The sequence below is a fragment of the Haliaeetus leucocephalus genome, unplaced genomic scaffold (assembly GCF_000737465.1).
Source record: "Haliaeetus leucocephalus isolate CR32 unplaced genomic scaffold, Haliaeetus_leucocephalus-4.0 Scaffold450, whole genome shotgun sequence".
Classification (NCBI taxonomy): Eukaryota; Metazoa; Chordata; class Aves; order Accipitriformes; family Accipitridae; genus Haliaeetus; species Haliaeetus leucocephalus.
Genome location: NW_010972886.1, coordinates 3,788,861 through 3,810,509, shown reverse-complemented (window position 1 = coordinate 3,810,509; position 21,649 = coordinate 3,788,861). Strand labels below are relative to the sequence as shown.

The 21,649-nt window shown below is 36.5% G+C and overlaps 1 protein-coding gene across 3 annotated transcripts in view; it reads right to left on the bottom strand.

Moving 5' to 3' along the window:
- The window catches only part of AHI1 (Abelson helper integration site 1), a 97,404-nt gene that overhangs the window by 6,433 nt on the left and 69,322 nt on the right, over positions 1-21,649 (bottom strand). For 2 of the 3 annotated variants that reach the window (XM_010574651.1, XM_010574652.1), the window contains 4 exons: positions 19,809-19,867; positions 14,288-14,353; positions 11,811-11,973; positions 10,219-10,322 (listed from right to left, as the gene is read on the bottom strand). In XM_010574651.1, the coding sequence (XP_010572953.1) occupies positions 10,219-10,322; positions 11,811-11,973; positions 14,288-14,353; positions 19,809-19,867 (392 nt within the window). Of the gene's footprint in view, positions 1-10,218; positions 10,381-11,810; positions 11,974-14,287; positions 14,354-19,808; positions 19,868-21,649 lie in introns of those variants that run through there. The other variant, XM_010574653.1, reaches the window with a different exon arrangement.

Sequence of the window (21,649 nt, the reverse complement as noted above, 5' to 3'; positions counted from 1 at the left end):
TTTACCTTGGTCCTGCTCCCTAGTTTTATTTTATTAGTTTAATATTATTTTCCTGCTGACTTAGAAGAAACAGGATCAAGCTCCCATTGACTTACTGAATTCATATAAGCACACTGCCCACAACAACCATGTTCAAAACATTAGTCATTAGAATTAGTCTGCTGAAATAACACAGATTGCTAGATTAGTTTAGACAAAAATCAGCCTATTAGAATATAATAATGTAGCATTGGCAGGGAGAGGAAGACAAATCTTCTACTTCACACGCAAAAATCCTTGTTAATACAGTAATAAACCTGAGACTAAGTAAACACAAAAGAAGGAGATACAATGCCACTGATATGAAAATACAAGGGAGTGCTGTAGAAGGAATGACTCTAAGTAATTAATACTTCCTTCAGCATTCATAACCTCACGGTTCCTTGCCATACACAATCATGACTTCATTTCACTTGCAATCAAAACAAAATCTTTTTCTGAAAATCCTATGCGAATGATGTTGAACTAGGTTTTTTTATCCTCCTTTTTGAGTAAATACAACAGAATCTCAACATTGTACTAATACTATAATCAAATACGGACCTTTCCAAAGCACAGTTTGGTAGAATTCCTTTAAGTGCCACTACAGAACTGACATCTCTTATAAAAAATAGACTAAGTTTTTTAATACTTACAGACACCTAAACCCAGAAAACTATCCTTGTTTTACAGTTAGAAGATTAAAGTATCCACTAAATTAAGCTGCCTAACCAAAGGTTCTTATGATCTGTTCTAAAAAACTACTCATCACATAGGCTTTCATTTATTCCACCACAGCATTTCAGTATAGGTACCAAGGAAAGAAAAGCACACAATTAGAGACTATCTTGGAATAGTTGTGTTCACCTGACACGGCAACTAATGAGAATTCCCAGGGGCTGTAGGCAGACTCCCAATTCTTCAGAGTACAGTTCAAGTATGATACCTTTCTTACCTACAAATTTTCAAGTATGTAATGAGGCAGGAACTAGATACTAGATCTTTTTGAAGCAGATCTCACTGCCACCACCTTCTTTTCCCTATCCCATATACCTTTGTGTCCCTCAGCTCACTCGTTGAACTACTTTTCCCATCCCAGTGATGTGAGTAAGCAGTTGCAGTACTGAAGGAACAAGTGGGGTCAGCAGCAGATGCAAGAAGGCAGTGCAGGAGCTGGTGCAACAAGTGGATGATGCAGCAGGAGGAGCACAGCGAATGAGTGAGCAGAGGCTGGGAAAACAGGCAGGAGGTATGTGGCTAAGGAGGTAGTGGTAACACTTTGAGACTGAGAATACATCAAGGACATGCTAATGTAAGGAGCAAGCTACAGAATTCTGGAGTATGGAGGGGCTGAAGAGTCTGTTGATCTCTTCTTTCCCCATTTCTAAACCTCTCGACCTCTTGTTATGCATGGGCAGATCTCACAGGAAGCTCCAAACAGCTTTGCACTATTGTCACTGTTCTGTACCAAGATTCAGCAAACCTAGCATTTTAAGAGATACAGTGGTAGTTATTAAATTGATCTGGATTGCAGTGCTTAAATATTATTACAGAATTATTAGGGCTCTGTCTGCTGTAAAGAAAAAAACTGTGTCAGATAATTATTATGAGTATCTCGAACTTTTCTGTTCACAAAAACAAATACTGAACAGAGTACAAAATATAAGATCCTTTGTATAGTGCCACTAACGGCGTTAAATTTTGTTGCCATATTCTAATTCTCCACTCTTTGAAAGATATAGCCCATCAGAAGGAGAGAACATCAGTTCATATCAACTGTAGAAGCTTAGATTTTCTGGAGTTTCTTTTGCTTTGTTTACTATCGTGAAAATAAAAATTGTAATAAAATATGTACTTTCCTTTTCTAGAAGACTTGCTTGTTTTACAGCTCATTTGGCCTCTATTTTTTGATATTTAATATTGTCTCAGTGTTGCCACAGAAGAGGCAACCAAGGCAAAACAAAGGCGAAATACACAAAAGCATTTCAGTTCCTGACCCCTGCTGTAGAATTCACAGCAGTAAGCCAAGCACTAAACCATCCCTGTGCAACTTGTAGAAACAATCATATGTATCAGAACGCACTTCATAGCAAAACCCAAAGCAGAGGTCATCTAAAGGAAATATAAGGGACAAAGTCTCATCCCAAGTCTACATCTATGGTTCTCTGCAGACTAAGTAGATGGAGAGAACAGAGTGGTGCAGGCAATCTATTTAGGTGATTCAAGCCATGAAAGTAAGTGTGCTTGCTCTATAGCCTACTCTGCACAGGGGAACTCTCCCTCTCCCACAGAAGCTGTTTCTACAGAACTTGATCTAATTAAAGATTTGTTGGGATCACAGAAGGCAAGAACGAACATGTCTCTATGTTTTTTCAGACGAGTCTTGTGGACATTAAACTCAGTATTAAGTCTGTGTTTTGTTTTCTATTACACAGTCCACGGTTAAAGGATTTATAGCAATGTACTTAACTCCCCAGAACAAGTTGATGCCTCCTGTCAAAACTGTTCTAACACATCAAGTTTGGGAGAAATGCTGTGATACTACGCCACACTCGTCATTTTCTTTCCTGCTATTCTGTACCCCTCCACACATGTGGTGGGTTGACCCTGGCTGGGTGCCAGGTGCCCACCAAAGCTGCTCTATCACTCCCCTCCTCAACTGGACAGGGGAGAGAAAATATAATGAAAGACTCCTGGGTCAAGATAAGGACAAGGAGAGATCACTCACCAATTACTGTCACAGGCAAAACAGACTCGACTTGGGGAAAATTAATTTATTACCAATCAAACCAGGGTAATGAGAAATAAAATCAAATCTTAAAACACCTTCCCCCCACCCCTCCCTCCTTCCTGGGCTTAACTTTACTCCTGGATTCTCTCCCTCCTTCCCCTGCCAGTGGCACAGGGGGACAGGGAATGGAGGTTGCAGTCAGTTCATCACACGTTGGCTCTGCTGCTCCTTCCTCCTCAGGGGGAGGACTCCTCACACTCTTTCCCTGCTCCAGCGTGGGGTCCCTCCCATGGGAGACGGTTCTCCACGAACTTCTCCAACATGAGACCTTCCCACGGGCTGCAGTTCTTCACAAACTGCTCCAGCACGGGTCCCTTCCAGGGGCTGCAGTCCTTCAGGCACAGACTGCTCCAGCGTGGGTCCCCTGTGGGGTCACAAGTCCTGCCAGAAAACCTGCTCTAGTGTGGGCTCCTCTCTCCACAGATCTGCAGGTCCTGCCAGGAGCCTGCTCCAGCAGCGCAGGCTTCCCACAGGGTCACAGCCTCCTTTGGGCATCCTCCTGCTCTGGCGTGGGGTCCTCCCCAGGCTGCAGGTGGAGATCTGCTCCACCATTAACTTCCTTGGGCTGCAGGGGGACAGCCTGCCTCACCATGGTCTTCCCCATGGGCTGTGGCGGAAATCTCTGCTCCGGTGCCTGGAGCACCTCCTCCCCCTCCTTCTGCACTGACCTGGGTGTCTGCAGGGCTGTATCTCTCACATATTCTCACTCCTCTCTTTGGCTGCAGTGATGTTGCACAGGTTCTTTTTCCCCTTCTTAAATACATTATCCCAGAGGTGCTACCACCGTCGCCGACGGGCTCGGCCTTGGCCAGCGGCAGGTCTGTCTTGGAGCCGGCTGGCATTGGCTCTGTTGGACAAGGGGGAAAGCTTCTAGCAGCTTCTCACAGAAGCCACCTCTGTAGCCCCCCACCCTGCTACCAAAACCTTGCCACGCAAACCCAATACAATATATTTCCCCATTAAATTAACAACTGGCAGGGAGCTTTGCTAGTGGAATTACATATATTTCTTTTGCCATGACCTTCCTATTTAAATGAACTTATAATTGCTTTTTCTCCCCTCTCTACTGTTTTTAAAGAACAAGTCTATCTAAATCAGATTCACCATATTGTAACCCTTAAGTCTAACAGTATTAACTTAACTGTGAGTATCTAGCAGAACTGTGGCTCTGTATACAACAGAGACATTGGCATGAATTTCTATCTTTCCCATAAAGAACAGCTAAACCACTGTAGTGTTTAGGACTAAGCCAACACTCACTAGCTTCTCCATCCATGAATGTCAGAGCCACAGGCAGAGAGGACTTTGCCTTGTCCACTCTTTGAAACTGCAAAATCCTAGGCCTGTTCAGTAGTCACGGCTCAAAACTGACAAATACCGCATCTCAGAAATCAAATTAACTAGATGATTATTTGAGGGACACCAAAAGAAAGAGGAAAAAGAGTGGAGACAAGAGACTTCAGACTGAAGCACTACAGTTTAGAAAAGCTGTTTTCAGTCTTGAAGTCTTGGCCTCTGGGAATTTATCTGTGGTTACAACTTTGCATTAAAATTTGCATAAAAATAGTTCAGTCCTGTTCAGAAAGAAGCTATAAGGACCTAAGGAGAAAACAATGGGGACAGAGAAGTTATCTTGCTCCTGAGAGCTATCTTAATAATTTAAATGTCCGTCAATAGTATTTTTGGGTCTGCTTGACCAGTTCAGGGGCTCAGACTGATTCTTCCTATCTTTAAACAGACCAGTCACCTACAGCAAATGACTATGGATGTCACTTCATCTTTTCTTTTTTTCCTCAATAGGAAAACCAGATACCTTTTCTTTCAATGACTCAAATAATACTATAGACACAGGCACAAACATTCTTTCAGACAGAACACATTAGGAACCACAGAGGTGGTTTTGGAGTTGAAAATGAAAGCTACCAGCTTACAAATAAAGTAGCACCACACATGCTTAAGAGAGAGTAATTCAACTTGAACAGTACAAACTGCATTTTAAAGGGAAAACAGAATATCTAAAAATAGGAAACTACAGAACTAAAAAGGTGAAATATGTTAATGTCGGGTAACATTTAAGGAAAATGGTCTATTCCCTGTAGATAGTACCATACTAACATTTCCTTCAGAAGAAGGATTTCTTCAAGAATAATCAAAGTAATTACTATTTCAAAAGTGGGATTTGCAAAGACATCTCTATTTTATAATGCCTATTCAACAGTTTATGTGGAAGACCGCACAGGAGCTTTGCTGACCTATTCTAGAAAAGCATAGTTTCTTTCAGCCCAGATGTCAATGCCTTTAGAAAGAGAGATCTGTAATCATATTAGGCATGAATGAAGCCCAGAATTATAAACTTCACTATAATACATTCTAATTCAATTGAATACCACATTTTTGTGGGTCTGCAATCTCTCTGAACCTTGAAAGTGAACACGTTTGATGAAGTGTTGAGAGTCTTCAGCTCTATGCACTGCAAGAGTTCCATCATATTAATTCTTTAATTAACATTATCACATCTTCCTAGTCTCTCCTCTTCCTAAAAGATTATCAGTCACTGATGTGTCCCCTAGTAACCTGAAGAAAGGCACCATTAAAGGAGAAAATAGAAACAGCACAAACTATAAAATAAAAGTTTTTTATTAAACTAATAGAAAAATGTCTAGCTAGTATTTTTGGAAATATTTTTGAGCAAGTTTTCTACATTTTTTTAATTTTTAGATCCAATAAATAAGCGCTGAGCCCACAAAAACACCCACATTGAAAGTGTTCAAGCCCAGGGGAAAAACATCAATTGCTTGGCAGGTTGGTTTCAGACATGCTAGGCTAAGTATTCAGAAAGTCTGACAACAACCTACTCTAGGGGAAGAGGAGTGAGAACATGAATTATTTATGTGAACAGTGATAATCCCAAACTTTGTTTAAATATACATGGAATCAAGTTTTGATGATCTCTGGGTAGATTATCCAAATCATGCAATAATAATGTAGTTCTTGAAGGTAACCCTTTTCTTTTCATGCTTATGACCACTGCTTTATACCTTAACATCATTTTTCAAAGATAAATATACTAGAAAGAGTATTTCCTTACACCTTTAATGGAAATTTTAAATTACTGTTTTGTTTTTGTCTATTACTACTTTCCACTATTCTCACATAATGTAGAATTGAGTACTTAAGATTCAGAATCCAATTAGATGCATTTTATGTAATGAGTGGTAGGCCATCTTAAATTATAAAACATATTCATGAGATTTTTATAGACAGCAGAACATTTCGGGGGTGGGGGGGGAGAAGACACCTTATTGACTTTGAAATGTCTCTGATTTGCCAAAATTTTGCAAAACCCAAATTCTGGTTTCTAATACAACCCTATCTGAATTCCTATCTTTTCTGCCTTCATCTTAAGGAACCTGAAAACAGCACATTTACTGGAGCAACCAGATGACAGGTCTGTCTCTATTTCCTGGGATTCTTCATCCACTGCAGCGAGAACCTCACTCCATGAAATTTCTATTGGCAGTTTACATGTATGTTGTAATTAAAGATGATTATGACCTAATTTTGTGGCTCAGGAGTTAAGTAACTCATAAGGCAGGAAAACAAGGTTTGCATAAAATTATTATGTTATGAATGCAAAGCTGATGGTAGAAAGCGTTTTGAAAGCAGGTTCTTTGAACTACAACTTTTTTTATTTGCAAAGATTAATATTGAATCTTGAGTACTACACCCTCTTCTAATGTTAATGATTCCATTTTATTCACTCATCATAAAATTCTGATGATTAGCTAGATATGCATTTATAATATCTGCAGTTGGAAAACTACTTTTAATTAGACTATCTGGTATTCTCAGTAATTAAAACCATAGTAGTTTTCTATATTTTAAGTGTCCTATATAGTCTCGTATGGTAGCAAAATCTCACGAGTAACTGCTATGATGATATTCACAGTAACTGTGTTTTGCAGTCTTAACAGAGCTAAATATTTAAGTATTCCTCAAAAAAACCCCAGAAAGAACAATAGATATAGCAGACCTGGGTATAACTAGGTATTTGGGAAAATGTGCTTGTGGCCAAAGAACACACAAAATCAAAGAAATCAGTTATATTTTCCTGCTTGTGGGAACAACTTAAGGAACAACTTAATAATTCAATAAATGTTTCTGGATTAAAAAAAAAGCTTCATTTTCTGCCAAAAAAAAGAAAATAGAGTATTACAAAATAATGATTTTTCTTATTTCCCATGTAAAAGAAATTGGCATTTCCTTTCATCAGCTCTTATACTGAAAAAAAAGTGAAAGGAATAGGAAGAAAAGTTGCTGTGTCACTGCTGCAACACAGGAACTGCCATAACCGATCAGCCCCCTCAGTGGTCTTCTTAGCAGTTTTGTCTCAGAAGTATCTGGTATTGCCTAAGGCCAAAGTACTACAGAACTTTCCTTCATTAAGACAGACAGCTGAATGACAATTTGTTTCTTCTATGCAGCACTCTGCAGCTTTTGAAAAACCATTACACTTCGAGGCATCGCAAGTCTTACACAGAAATTTGATTCATCATTTGATTCAACTCGCTATATTCTTGGTGATTTATACGTGCTAATGTAACTTGAAATTAAAAAAAAAACAGTCAGATTTGTGCTTCCCAGACATTCAGATGTTTTTGGAGTCTCAGTCATTACCTCAGCCTAAAATGTGTTACTAAAAAAATTAAACCCTGAGCACATAAGTTTAATAGTGTCTTGTAGTAGCTAGGTTCACCAGGTTAACTAAGCATGGCATAAACAAAAATTTTCTTCTACCAATATTAGATGTGTTCTATTCCAGCTTAATGTTCCCTGATCTTGTTTAACAGCAGAAGGAAAAAAAAAAGAAAAAAGAGTACATCCAATTCACCCCTCTACATTATGTACTATTTTACACACTGTCTTCATTGCTCATTCTTTGCTAATTTAATCTTGTAAGTATATCCTCTTATACCATTTTTTCCAGGACTTGTAAACGATTCATTACTTTTCTCTGGACTCTTTATGATTTTGTAGTGCCCCTGGATGCCATGCAAGACAAAAAGCAACATAGTTGCTTGGTTTTGGACTGTTACTGTACACTTCATTCATTATGTCTTTTGAGTATCTGTATGTACTATATAGAATACTACAAAATTCCAACTAATTATTTAATATGCAGTCATTTTAATTCAAAGTGCCAGTAGAATCAAGTAAAGAGTATTTTGATGAAATATTACTGTTACTAAAAAAGTGCTACTAGTAATACAAAAACTATTATCAGAAGAATATCAGCTCTAGACACTTGAGAAAACATAAGCAATCAAAACTAATCAAATGTTACTTCTCACAAAGCTGAATAACGAATACTGGTTGTAAATGTCCGTAACATTAGTTAGTGCACATAAAAGTGTTTTGATCCAGTAAATCAACTAGATTCCTATGAGATTAGAACAGAAAAAAAGATGTGGATAAAAATGATGAAGTCTTCAGTGACAGTAAGTACCTCAGCACTTTTCCCTTCTCTGCTCTGGGTATGACTGAAACTGGGTGAGTGTAGCAACATATTCCCTGTGGGATACTTTTGTTGCCTCCAGCAACGTAGACAACAGATGAAAGAAATATTCATGCTTTCCAGTAATGTTGTCATTTTTCTTATATTTGTTCCAGTCTGCCTTTACAGGAGTATCTGGAAGTAATGTACCCTTGTCTTTCATGGACAATGGTTTGGGTATGAGTTTCTCAGCCACAAAGAAGTAAAAGATACTTCAGATTAATTATTAGTACTCGCTGTAGTAATTAATTCCATTTTTCAAGTATAGTTAGAAACAAAACACTTAGTAATTCGATTTATAGCAGTTGGCTTCAACAAGACAGCTGGCTTCAACAAGACTGCCAAGTGAGTAATGTGTACTCAATAATTTATTAAATGCTACCTCTCTCTATTCACCTATTAAAAACAAAAGCTACACAAAAAAGGTTAATAGAAGTAGCTTTGAGTGTTTTAATCTTGAACATTGCAATATATATTATGCAGCAAAGATTAGATAAATCATCTGAAAAAAGAAAAAATTGTAACTAAGCAACACAGCGTAAGTTTTGAGTCTTGCAAATCAGATGCAGAATATTAGATTCAATTTTAGAAAAGTACATGGAAAAGTCAAGCAATTTGAAAGAAATCTGAACAAAAGTCACTTTTAAAGTAGTTATGTTAGTACCATTTTACTAAATGAATAGTTGTGGAAAGCACACTTAAGAAGGATACAAACCTTTTGGAATAAAAAAATTCTTAAATCCAAACAGTTATTGAACTAACTTCTATCACTTTTTTTTGCTTATGAAGTTTCCCATGTTTTAAGACAATCATCAGCCTTACTTCACAGAAGGGGAACATAAGTTATGCAAAGTTTCTAATCTCTTTGTCTGGAGAAGTGAGAGTCATTTGGCCTGCTTTGCACATAGCAGTATCTCTACAGAGCTGAAAAAAATGAAGTAAGAATCAAGCCCCTATTTTTTTCCTTGACTAAAAACTAGCTGCTGTTTCTTTGTCCTCTGTATATACTGTATTCTGACTGCTAACTGAAATCACAGATACAGGAATGCAGCCTCTGCGTACCATATAGTATGTGATACGTAAACAACAACATAATGCCATATGCAATGCAACTCAATAAGTATACAGTGGGAGTGGAGAGATATTAGGTATAGTCAAGACAAAAGCCTTTCTTTCCTTTGTTCCTTCAAACTATGAAGTCTCTATAGTCCACTCTCCTGAGAAACCTACAGGATAGGTGCAGTCATTCACATCAGAGAACCATCAGCAGCTTTTAAACAGAAACATCCATTGACAAGTAAGCACATTTAGATGCAGCATATCTCCTGGTCTGGTAATAAGGCTTTATGATCACAATGTATATCTTTAATTAGGATATTATCACATGGACTGAAAACCTCTAGAGAGAAAAACAGTATAGCTTTTTTCTAAGCAACCCAATAGATAAGGAAATTTCATGGCAGAAAATGTGAAGAATCTGTGGGCAGTGCATATTCCAAGAATGACAGTCAACTGCCCTACAGTATGTCAGGTTTTGACAAATCCATGTTGTTTCTTCAACTGTCATTTACATCAGGTAGCTGTGAGAGACACTTCTGTAAATCTTGGAGTCAGTGGGAGATTCACCACTCATTACAATGATGTAAGGCAGAATATTTAATTGCCACATGATGGAACAGCTGGTTCCACACGAGACAAACGTTAGACATCTGCTGAAAATCTAGCTGCTTGCCTGGAATGAGGTCTACACATAAGAAATTTTTCCAAAAAGGATCTAAAATTAATACAGTCCACCTGGCACACAAAAGATATACTCCACCAATACTTACAGAATCCTTCCTTCTCAAATTATTACCTTATGTCTTAGTGTTGGAGAACGTTCCTCTGCTTCTGTTGGTCCTTCAGGTAGGAGAGGAGTAGAATCTGGCACTAATCCTGAAGGTTGTTCTTCATATTCTTCTGAAAACAGGATCCATAATTCACCATTATGAGAGCCATGAAAGAATTATGGAAGTATCTATTTTATGTGAACAAACATGACATTATAATATAGCTAAAACCAGGATGTGGACTGAAACAAGTGAAAAATGTTTGAAGCCAAACTTTGTATGAGAATTTATCAAAATTTGCCCATTAACTTTTATTTATATCAGTAAGCTTAGATTTAAGTTTGATTTATATATAGGTAATTTATATAGGTAATTATGTAAAATAAAAACAATCAAACATTTACATGACTAAGAACAAAGTCTATACTGATAGCAATGCAGCTGATACATTTGTTAAGTATCATATGCATTTCTTTTGATTCAATAATAAGATGGTCACCAAGTGAAATAACAAATTATATACCAGGGGTTTTTTTTTTTTGCACAGTTTGCACAACTTGGACAATCCCCTCAAAAATTTTGTTTTGTTTTTTTAGGAACAATTGGCCATCACTGAAGACTTCCTACAGACTGCTCTCTGGCTTATTTTGCAAGGAAGAAAGGAAGGAGAAAATGCACAGGATGTGCAAGGGGAGGACAAAGGGGAAGGGCAGTAGTTAAGCTAACTTTAATTACCATCATCAAGTTAGCACAGTGTTATGTCCATGTTTTTTTTTTTTAGGAAAGAGGCATAAATACTAGACCTCACTTGAAAGACAGAGGGAGGAACTAGAAAGTGGGGGAAAACATCTTGAGAAATGTTGGGTTAAAAGATTTCCAAACACCAGTATAACTGATAGTTTGATAGTTTAGGAAGGCAAATTTATTTCTTGTGGCATGCAACCACACACTACATCCATAAGCTGAATACTAACAACTGTCAGGACACTGAGCATCTTTACATCAGTTGACTCAGTAGGATGCTTATTATATTATTTGTTCAGATTCATTTAGGTTTGTATTAGTTTAATCAAAACTTATGACAAGGACCTGGTAGCAAATTCAATGCTCAGATATGACATTTAACCATTACTGTTCTTTTAAAACTTCATACTGAAATCCACTTAGTTGGGAACTGAACATTCTCCATTAGAGTAGGGGGAAATTCAAGAGTTTTTACACAAGTAGCTGATTACATCTAACAGAGGTTGCCTAAGAAAAACCTAAGATGTCTGTGAAATGCTTTGATGTGTCCTAAAACATTGCCAAGGTAGGGCATGAACCAGGTGGTTATATGTAAGAAGAGATAAAGAATCAACCCAGTTGAATGATAATTAAGCCAGTACTATATAAGCTGGAATGTTTAACTACATCCCAATACCTTCCTAAGTCAGGTATGTCAACTTGCTAAGTGGTTAGCTAACTTTATACAATTTCTGCATTGCAGTAAGTCATCATTATGCCATCTGTGTGCTACATAAATGTGTATCTTCAGAACAACAAGCAGTACTGCATGGTAAAATCTTGGACCATCAGTTAAACCCACACCGGTATACCAGGAAGACAGCAGTAAACTTACTTTCACCAGCCACATAATTAGCTGGAAAATAGCCTTGCTGTCCATTTGCTAAGCTGCCAAACCACCAGTTATCATTATCTTTGTATAACACTTGGATAATGTCACTGCGATGGATGGTTAGCTCATCTGATCGATGCGCTGTGTAGTCATAAAGAGCCACTACCTAAAAGAGAGATAAGAGCACCACAGCTTTATCACAACCATGCCACAGAGAAAAAAGCGCAACATTCACTTCCTCTTGCAGAAAAGCAGCTGAAACCAAAGCTGCACTTTGGTAAAAGCTGAGGCTGTCTCAAGTTTTGCTAATGGGATCAGGGGTGGTGGGAAAGCAGCAGGAGAGGCAAGATAAAGGACTGTGGGATTGTAGAAATGGTTAAGAACATTCAATTCACTAAGATTAGCTTCAAAACAGCAGCTGTTAGTTTTATAAGCAATTTACTTGTGAAGCAAAAGGAAAAAAAAAACTTCATACATTCACTTTCTCAGAATTGTTACACTACCTTCAGATCCCATTCTGTGTGTGCTCATGAAGCATATGTGTTCGAATAAATACTTCAATAGTATGACAGTTTTACCGAAGGAAAAATTTAGTACAAAAATATCATTGCAAAGTTTTGCTTTGATCACTCCACTTCATTTTTTTGCTGTTTAGAAATAAGGATTTGCATATACTATTTTATAAATATCTGCCAAAAATACATTTATATTCCATTTCACATAATAAATCCATTTGCCAGTGAAATACAGTGCGTCTATACTTTTCTGGAAAAAAGTTTTAAGCGTGGTCAGCACCACGCATACTACATAGAATACATTACCAGAAGCCTGCTTTCTACCTTGAATATGAAAATATCAAGTATAATTTCTTATTTATTTCCTATGCCCTATGAACAAAAATCTGTCCCGATGAATTCAGAGCAGAAAAGACCGAAAAGAAAACAAGTGAACTGAAGGAATAAGGGAATTGCTCACTTCCCTCATCATAAGTGAAGAGCAAAATTATGACCTATTTTACACAAAGAACACTGCTTCTCTACATACAATCTTCACCTTAGATTCCTCTATGAAATTGTAAGTAAAGAGGTCAGAAACGGGGATTGTTAGGAGCGATGGGAGGTTATAGGGGATTGAAGGAGACAGCAAAGTTATGAAGACAGGGATTTGGAGAAAAAAAACTTCCCTTTTTTATTACTAATGCATGCATTAAAATCCTAAGACTGCTGAACTGCACAGTGCTTTTGATATTTGTATTTCTATTTTGAGTAAGTTCACCTGTGAGTTATGTGTGTAAAAATACAGCCAATGTCAGTTGTATCTTCATAATGTCATGTCACCAGTTAAACAGATTAAAGCAGTTATGAATGGGAAAAGATGGAAATGATTCTACCATTGTAAATTCTATGTGGTAACTTGTGAGGTGGTCAGCATCAAAGAATTAGTATCAGCATAGTTCTCAGTAGACGGGAAATTTATCTAAATATGCATTCAGTAATCCTGAATTTACATAAAGAAGCTAAACAATAAAACATCCTTTATCATAACTCTCCTCCCTCCATTAGGAAAGCTAATACAATAATTACAGGTGATGTTGACAATACAGAAATATGAACTATAGAACAGAACCAAACTAAAACACACTAATAAGCACCATAGACAAACAGTATAGGACTGGAAGCTTGCATGATCATATCCAGTAAGGGGTGCTCTAACAGTGCCCACTGCAGTTAAGTGACAATGGTTTCCTTAGCAATAGTACTATGAAAATCATGAGGTCACTTAAGGTTAAAATAAAAGAAAAGGAATGTAACACTAATTACTTGGCAGCATGAAAGACAATGAAAGGCAGAGCAACAAATACTTCCTTTTGCAGTGTCTTTTGTAAGACAGTTCTGGTGTAAATGTTTTTTGGAAAAAATTACAAAAATTCAGGAACATGGAAACACTGCCAACAAACAGTTCAAACCAATCAAGCAAGTCCCACTGTCTGGTGTCCCAGAAATAAAAAAATAAAATACCAATGTGTCCTGTAATACAACCGGTTTAGCAAGCCTGACAACTTAAACGAAATGTGGAAACTGCCATTATATTCTCTGGAAACATATGATCAGAAAATGACCATAAGGGGATACAGGAGGTGCACCTCAGGACCCAAGAAGAATGTAAAACACAATTATGCCCAAAGCAAGAGAATTTCTTCTGGTGTGACATTCAGACATTTGTTAAGTTCTGTCTGGGTCCAAGTTCAAGCAAAAGAAATCTATATTAATCAGAATTTTACAAAATTATTTTTCAAGAGCGATATAAAAAAAAGTAGTAAAGTGGTTATGCCGGTTGTAAACATGTTTGTAAGAACTACAAAATCTAGGATAGCACAAAAAGCCTTGGGATCATGCTAAAAAAAAAAGAATGTGCTTTCAAAAGCACAGATACAGTGTAACAGGTATAGAAGACACTGAAAAAAATTACATAATACTTACTGTCTCTTGCCCGAGTGGACAACTGCTTCCTCCTCTCACCCCCAGTGCAGTCAGGCAGTCATTGTTCTAGAAGAAGAAATTATTTTAAAACTTTAATATGAAGTATTTTGATAAACTATAATTTTGAGTATTTTCATGTCTACTGTAAAACAGTAAGAATTATCTGTAATAAAATGTTTTTTTTAAAAAAGAAAAAGCAGAAGTGATGTTAAGCAACACTGAGTAATATTGACTATGTAGATATTTAGAAGAAGATACTAAGTTTTTCAAGTATGTACACTACACTAAAGTCAACATGGGGGAAGACAGAGGGTTGATGACTATGCAGTCTAAGCTTGTTTGCATTGCAAATACTACGGTAGATGTTTAAGAAGTTACTGCAGTGAACTTCACCTCTGAACCAGTATTCAAAAGATGACACTTTCATATAATGGAGAATTTCAGGTTGGTCTTAATAACCAATACTTTCCACTTAATTCTAATTGTTCTATCTTTACCACTTACTCTTCAGATTTCCAATGAAGTCAAAGGAATAGCAGGTATATAATGCAATAATTATGATGATGTGCCTGTACCTATAAAATTTGATTTCTGTCTAACAATAGAATTCTTCAGTTGGAAGAAGATTTAAAATGGGAAAATTCTGAAAATTATCAGAGGAACAACAAATTAGAACAAAGGAAGAGATAGAAGTCCTTTCTAGTGTTAATTTTTTTCAATAGCCTATTTTCACAAAGGGGAAACCAGTTCCCCCTACCTAAATTTTGTGTGCGTCAAAGGATACAAACTACAATACAGAATAGAAATACTACACAGCAATTAAAATATTTTAGAAAAGAAGAATCAAATGTGAGCTTTGTACGGTAAACAACATTTCCACCCATAACAGATTGTACCACATTATAAACAACATTTATATCTGAGAACTTCTATCCAACATACTTCACCTTTTTCATACTTTACAGCCCCTCCTTTAAATGTCTTTTGCATGAACTTCTTTCTCTTCTTTTTTTAAAACGTATCTAAAATGTATTGCTCCTTTTATTTTCTGCTGGGTTTTTGTTTGTTTGTTTGTTTTTAATTAGGGTGATCCAAGGAACTTCATTACTGCAATCCTCAGCAGAGTAAATGGCATTCTCTGGAACAGAGATTCTTGCCCTCAATGTTGTTTTCCTAACTTAGCTAGGCTTATCATATATGGAAAGAAATCACTAACTATCCTGAACACAGAGGTTCCATCCAGTCTCCAGATTGTTTCAGTATTGCTACAGTAGTTACACATGCAGTACATACAGATGAACACAGTATAAAAGCAAACAGTTGCACTCAGTTCTTATCATCTACCAGAAGAACATCTAAGCCTACCACCTAAAGAGTTCTGAATAATTATGTACACACACACACACGGGGGTTGGGGGGGTGGGAAGGTGTAACTGCCTGATTTGACAAACAAATTTTGAACAAAGACTGGCGGAGCTGCAGTTCAGAGTACGTGGCTTGTTCAGTGGTCTACTGGTAGTTAGCACTGCCTTACAGATTTCAGCTAATTCTCATTTTCCATTCTCAAGGTCAAGAGAACTGTGCAAGCAGTGTGCTTAGCCTGTGGGGTGGGAGTGCCTCCTGTTGCTCAAAAATGATTCATCAAAGTTATGAGCAGTATTATTTAGGTATCTAGTTCAGGTACTCATATTGCCCCATTATTGTGTCTCAATCTGTGTCTCTCTCTTTTTAATAAAGTATTTATGCGCTCTCAAACGCTCAATATAAGAAGAGCTAGAAGAGAGTGAGCTGTTTGGAAATAACAAGCTAAAATCCATGAGTCATCCTAAGACTATGTTGAATGTTCTCAGACACTGTGTTAAACTTCTGAGGCAACAACAATCCCAGGAGTTTCCTCTTAAAGAGATATTCCGAGCATGTCACGGGCTGCACACACACCCTATCTCCAGCCGCACAGGGGAATTGACACGGCTGCCTGCCACAGACACAGCTACTCCAAGGCAGCAGAGCTGCCTCTGCCGTGCCATGCCATTTCTCAAACAGTGCAACTACCAGTTATACTGCAAGTAACACCCAGCAAAACCTACTGGCTTTTCAGTTTAGAAACATCATTTTTTTTTATGTTGTGTCACAAGACTAAGCCACATTTTCAGGATTCCAAAAAGCAACAGACGTACTGAAGTGTATGAACACATTGTTCTTAATACAATATTAACGTCTCCTTTTCTTAATGCAAGATGGAAACTAGTTAATCCTTTCCTTGCATTGGAACAGACGTGGGGCTATAGTTATGTTCTGAGGAGCTGGTCTTTTTGGGAGGCAGTCCATGTGTGAGAAACAGGAACAAAACGCTTGCTGAAAATGCCTGCTGTGTCACACTGATTTTGGCTGAACAAAGCTATTAGGAACTTTCAGTGTAAGGAACATCCTCAGAAGAAGATAAATAGATCCAGAAGCTGATGCAGAGTTCTAGACCACGGAGTATCATGCTGTTATCCACAACTAACCCGCTTAGTAGCCTTGACATTTCTAATATAAAAACAAACAAAAACTGTTTTAAGACACTAACGCAAAAGAGAGCATCGCAGATAAGAGTAAACTGATAAGTAAGTTGCTGTATCAAGTGTCACCGAATCCTGATAATAGCACTAATTAAAATGTTCGTGGCTTCTTTTTCATTGGGCAGTTTCAGTGATTGTGATAATAGAGGTTTTGCTTTTATTCATGCAGATGTATAGCAGCCAACAGGATTTGGGCATTAGATAGCATTCTTTCCCTTAGGAGAAGCAGCACTGAGTAAGAACAAGTGATATGTTATTACTGTCTTTTCTGTAAAAAAATCAGCATTTCATTTCTATTACTGAACAAATATATTTCAAATACCACAATATCAAAGTTTAAAGAAAAAAAAAAGAAAAATGTAAAGTCTACCAGTGGTTTCATATGCTTCTTCCTTATATGTAAATACCTTCTTTGTAACAGGATAAACATACAGATTAAGTCCCACTTTCTAATTAGTCATTAACTCTTAATAACTACACTTGGAAAATAAGCTTTTCTAAGATTAATCTTAGGCGGACACTACACATACTGGGGTGAACCCCAATGTGTGTGCATACAGGGCCAAAGCCACCCTCCCTGCTTTTCCCATTAAGAGTGACAGACTCAGTGACATGAAGAAGGACAAACATCTATTTCTTGGATGCTGCACAGTGCCACTGCTTCTCTCCACCTCCCTATACCGGCTATCTGCCAGAATGGAAGAGAAATTAGGAGTGTTACATTGCAAACACTCCATTGAAGACACAGGGAATGAGTGTTAAAGTTTCCCTTGTCTATTCAGTAAATCTGTGCCTCAGTGTGTAATAGCCTAGGTTCTGAGACTGTTACTTTCTGGGGTTTTTTTTGTTGTTGTTTTTGTTTTGGTTTTTTTTTTAAAGGAGATAAAATAAGAAATCAACTTTTAGTGCTCAAAAATCCACGACTGGCTTAAAAGTAAGACAATATTTAAAATTTTGAAACATTTTACAGAATCAATTCAAGCTTTTACAGTTGCTCCATTGTTTTCATATTTCCTTATGAACCCAGTGGTTAGAAATTTACTTAATCCTCTCCTTCCCTAAGAAAGTCACACAATCTCTTTACCCCAGTAACTGAAGCCTTAAATGAAACACTAAATAGACACTTAGCATAAAATAATTGAATATTGTTAGCACTGTCATATTACTGTTCTTGTTCTCTGGTCCAATTGTCAATACAGTCCTAGCTCGGGACACTTAACTGTACAAATTTAGTCTATGGGAAATAGAAGTACAAGGACAGGACAGTATTAACAGTCAAATTAAAATGATTCTAAAAGTATTAATTGCTAAGAATAATGTACTCCTCTTTGGTCTTAATTAATCTGTCTGTAGACACTGTAAAGTTACTTCCTTAGGCTCCAGATGACTACAGTTCTTATTTGATTACAGCCTTTCAATATTTAATGAGCATGGGAATCTATAATCTGCCTAGAGGAAAAAAACCAAAACTGTGCCAGGCTGTACTTTATTGAAACCTGCAATGTACAAACAGAAAACAGAAACGCAAACACAGCTGCTGCAGTAAAGCCTACAAGGATAAGAAAAAAAACCAAAAACAAACAAACAAAAAACAAAAAAGGGAAAAAAGATCAATTCAGAAGCACGTGAAATACTCCAGCTCCTGAAATTATTCAAAACCTCTTCAACTATTTTGTCATTTGTAAATATGCTACTTTCTTGATATAAATTACTCAGTTTACCTGCACTTATAACATATATATTACTGCATTTATAACAGAAAAAGTAACAAAAATATTCAAAACCTTAATTAAACCCTCTCAGAAAAAAATATTTTAAATTAATTGCTATTTAGTATTTTCCAGAACAGTTGATCCTGTAAATGTTTAAAGAGCTTGCTGTAACAGAGAACACCAAAATACTGATTGAACAATTTATATTTTTTCCTAAAAATTATAAATTGATGGCTAAAAAATTGAAAATGTGAAAACAAGAACCACTTCGCCACTAACAAAACGCAATGTCAAGCCGTACTTTCAAAATTTCTTGGTGAATCCTATGTTATTTACCAGCCTTCCACAACTCTCTTAACAGATTCTGTTAAATAAGGTAGGTCCAAAAAAACCCCTAAACCAACTCAAACCAAAACCCTAAATCCAAACTGTAGAACAGCTATAAATGATCCAAGTTAATTTATGTCCACTTGTAATATTTCTCTGAAAAATTACTATTAGCATGCAATTGAGACAGAACATTAAATCATGGCATTCTGTCCATGTGTGCAGGAGAATTAACATCGCCAGTACAACAGGCCTGGCTTTCTAAAGCCACACATACATTCAGTATTCAGAAGCACCACTCGTTCTTCCATCAGTAGTCTCTCCATTCATTTTGTGTTTAATCCAGGTTTATCAAGTGTATAGTTAGAATTAATGGCATTTATAGATTCTGTGGAATTTTTATTATGGTGATCAGGAAACCAGAAATAAAGGAACAAATATCATTACTAGAAGTTTCCAATCAATATTTAGCAGATAAGCAATTAAACAAACAGAGGATAGCTGTGATTTCACTTGTTACAAAAAGGTGAAGTATGAGTAAACAATGCAAACATGTTGCTGTAAATAGGATTCAATTTCAAGTTATTGTCCTGGCTTTCTCTCCCTACTTACCAATGCCTGTATTCTTAGTAAAAATCAAAACACAGGACTATGATTTTAGCTTATTTATTTCTAAACAACAAAAAGTAAACCATGAAAAAGCATAAAGCTTTTCATTTGCAGATAGATATCTGATCTTGCTACCAGCTGGCAGTAGCAAAAGCTTATTTGCCCATGTAGACAATTTGCTTGAAGATACCTCATTTGTGAATAAAGACAGGATAAAAAAACCCCCACCTCTCTACAATGAGAACTTGTGAATAATGACATTTTATAGTTAAACATCAATTTAAAAAAAAATGCAAAGATAGAATTCCTTACCGTCTGTAGTCTACCCAATAGTGTTCGGCTAAGAGGATCTCCTACTGGGCTGAAACACCCTGTGAAAAGAAAAGGCTGTGAATTTTCTGCTTGTTATCCTTTTCCATCGAATAAACCATTTTATTTTAAAATCATTATGTTAGCAGGACATGTTTGACAAAATTCTAATGAAAAGCAGCAGCATCTTTCAGTCACAACTATGCATCCTTCAGTCAGGAACAGTTGGAGGGTTTATTTAACTAACAGACCTGACACAAGGTTAACTAATCCAATATTTCCATTCAAATGATTTGGAGAAATAGCTCAAGCTATGTCCACATGCCACCTCGTGCTCAAAGCTGACACTATTATCTAGGCTGTATTGCTTTTCTCTTCATTGAATTTCTGAGTAATGCATACAAAGTTTTCCAACAGAAATGATCACAAAAACTCTCAAAGGAATTACTTCCTTATTTTATCTGAAAGAATAACTATGCCTATTCAGTAGTTCCCTTTGATCATCTGAGTTCCTATCACAACACATCTTGCTGTTTATTTTATTCACTCTCTACATAGTGCATTTGAACAAGTACTTGTAAATTCTTTTCTTTTCAAACTATTATGTTAACTACTAAGCTCAGGAAAATCCTTTCATCATCTATGGATTTATCTTTTTGTTATTGGTCTCCTCAGCTGTATACTTAAGAAAAACATCTTAAAAAGAAAAAAGACACAAAAATCAGAAAACAGTTGAATATGACAGTGAAAAATGCTACTGCTTCATTGGAGAACGGTTTCTCAAGTATAGAGATGCCAGACAACACAGAGTTAAGCTCACTGGATTTTCTCTGTGAGACACTAGATTTGAAACAAGTTTTGTTTCCAAAGAGGAGTAAGTTCTAAAACCTCATTTTCATTTGCCACTCCAAAAGCCTACTCTCGAGGAGTCCAGTATTTGAATAAAGAGGACTTTTCAGATTCAGATTCCCATGTACTGGCACAGCTCCACAAGGAAGCTTGCACAACTCCACCTACAGTATACTTTCTAAAGCCTAGTGGTTTAGACTTTAACAGGAGATTTACTCATAAATGTTTAATCATTAAGATATTTAGATATTTCTAAATATAAGAAAATCTGCAAGCTCAAACAATCACAGTTAAACCACGCTCCTGCAGATATTCTGCATGTGAATAATTTTGTACCTGTGAGAAATGCTAAATCAGTGCAATAATTGATTTTTCAATTTTGCATATGAATAAAAAAATTTGTGATCTTAATAATTTAAAAAAGCTTGTATAAATCCTGAAATACTTCATTTTGAAAGGCTTACTTTGATTTTTATTACTTTTTTCCATCTCTTTTCAGAAAAGGAAAGAGATGAGAATAGAAACAGTTTTCTGAATTCAACCCATACTCAAAGACAGTAGACCTGAAGCTTACATTTTTTCAAATAAACCATGCTAAACATTTGTCCAGCACTAACACCAAAAGTCAGTGGGGATATTGCTCTTATTAATGCTGTTATCTACAAACTCATACAGTACAAAACAAGTTGCTACAAAGATGGTACTGCATATGGATATACTATTGCATACAAGTGTCATATCAATTCTTTGAATAAAAAACTCCCAACAAATAAAATGTCTGCATGATTAAAAAAAATATTTTTCTTTAGACAGCTAATTATTCTACCATAGGATTTTCAATTTGAGCATTGCATTGTTGTGCCAGTTCACACAAACCCATTCTAAGATAAAAGCCATATAAAATATATGATGAAAACAACTGCTTGTTTGGAAAAATCTTCAAAATTTAATTAAAAAGAAAGCAATCTGTATTTTTATCAGTAATCTCACTGACT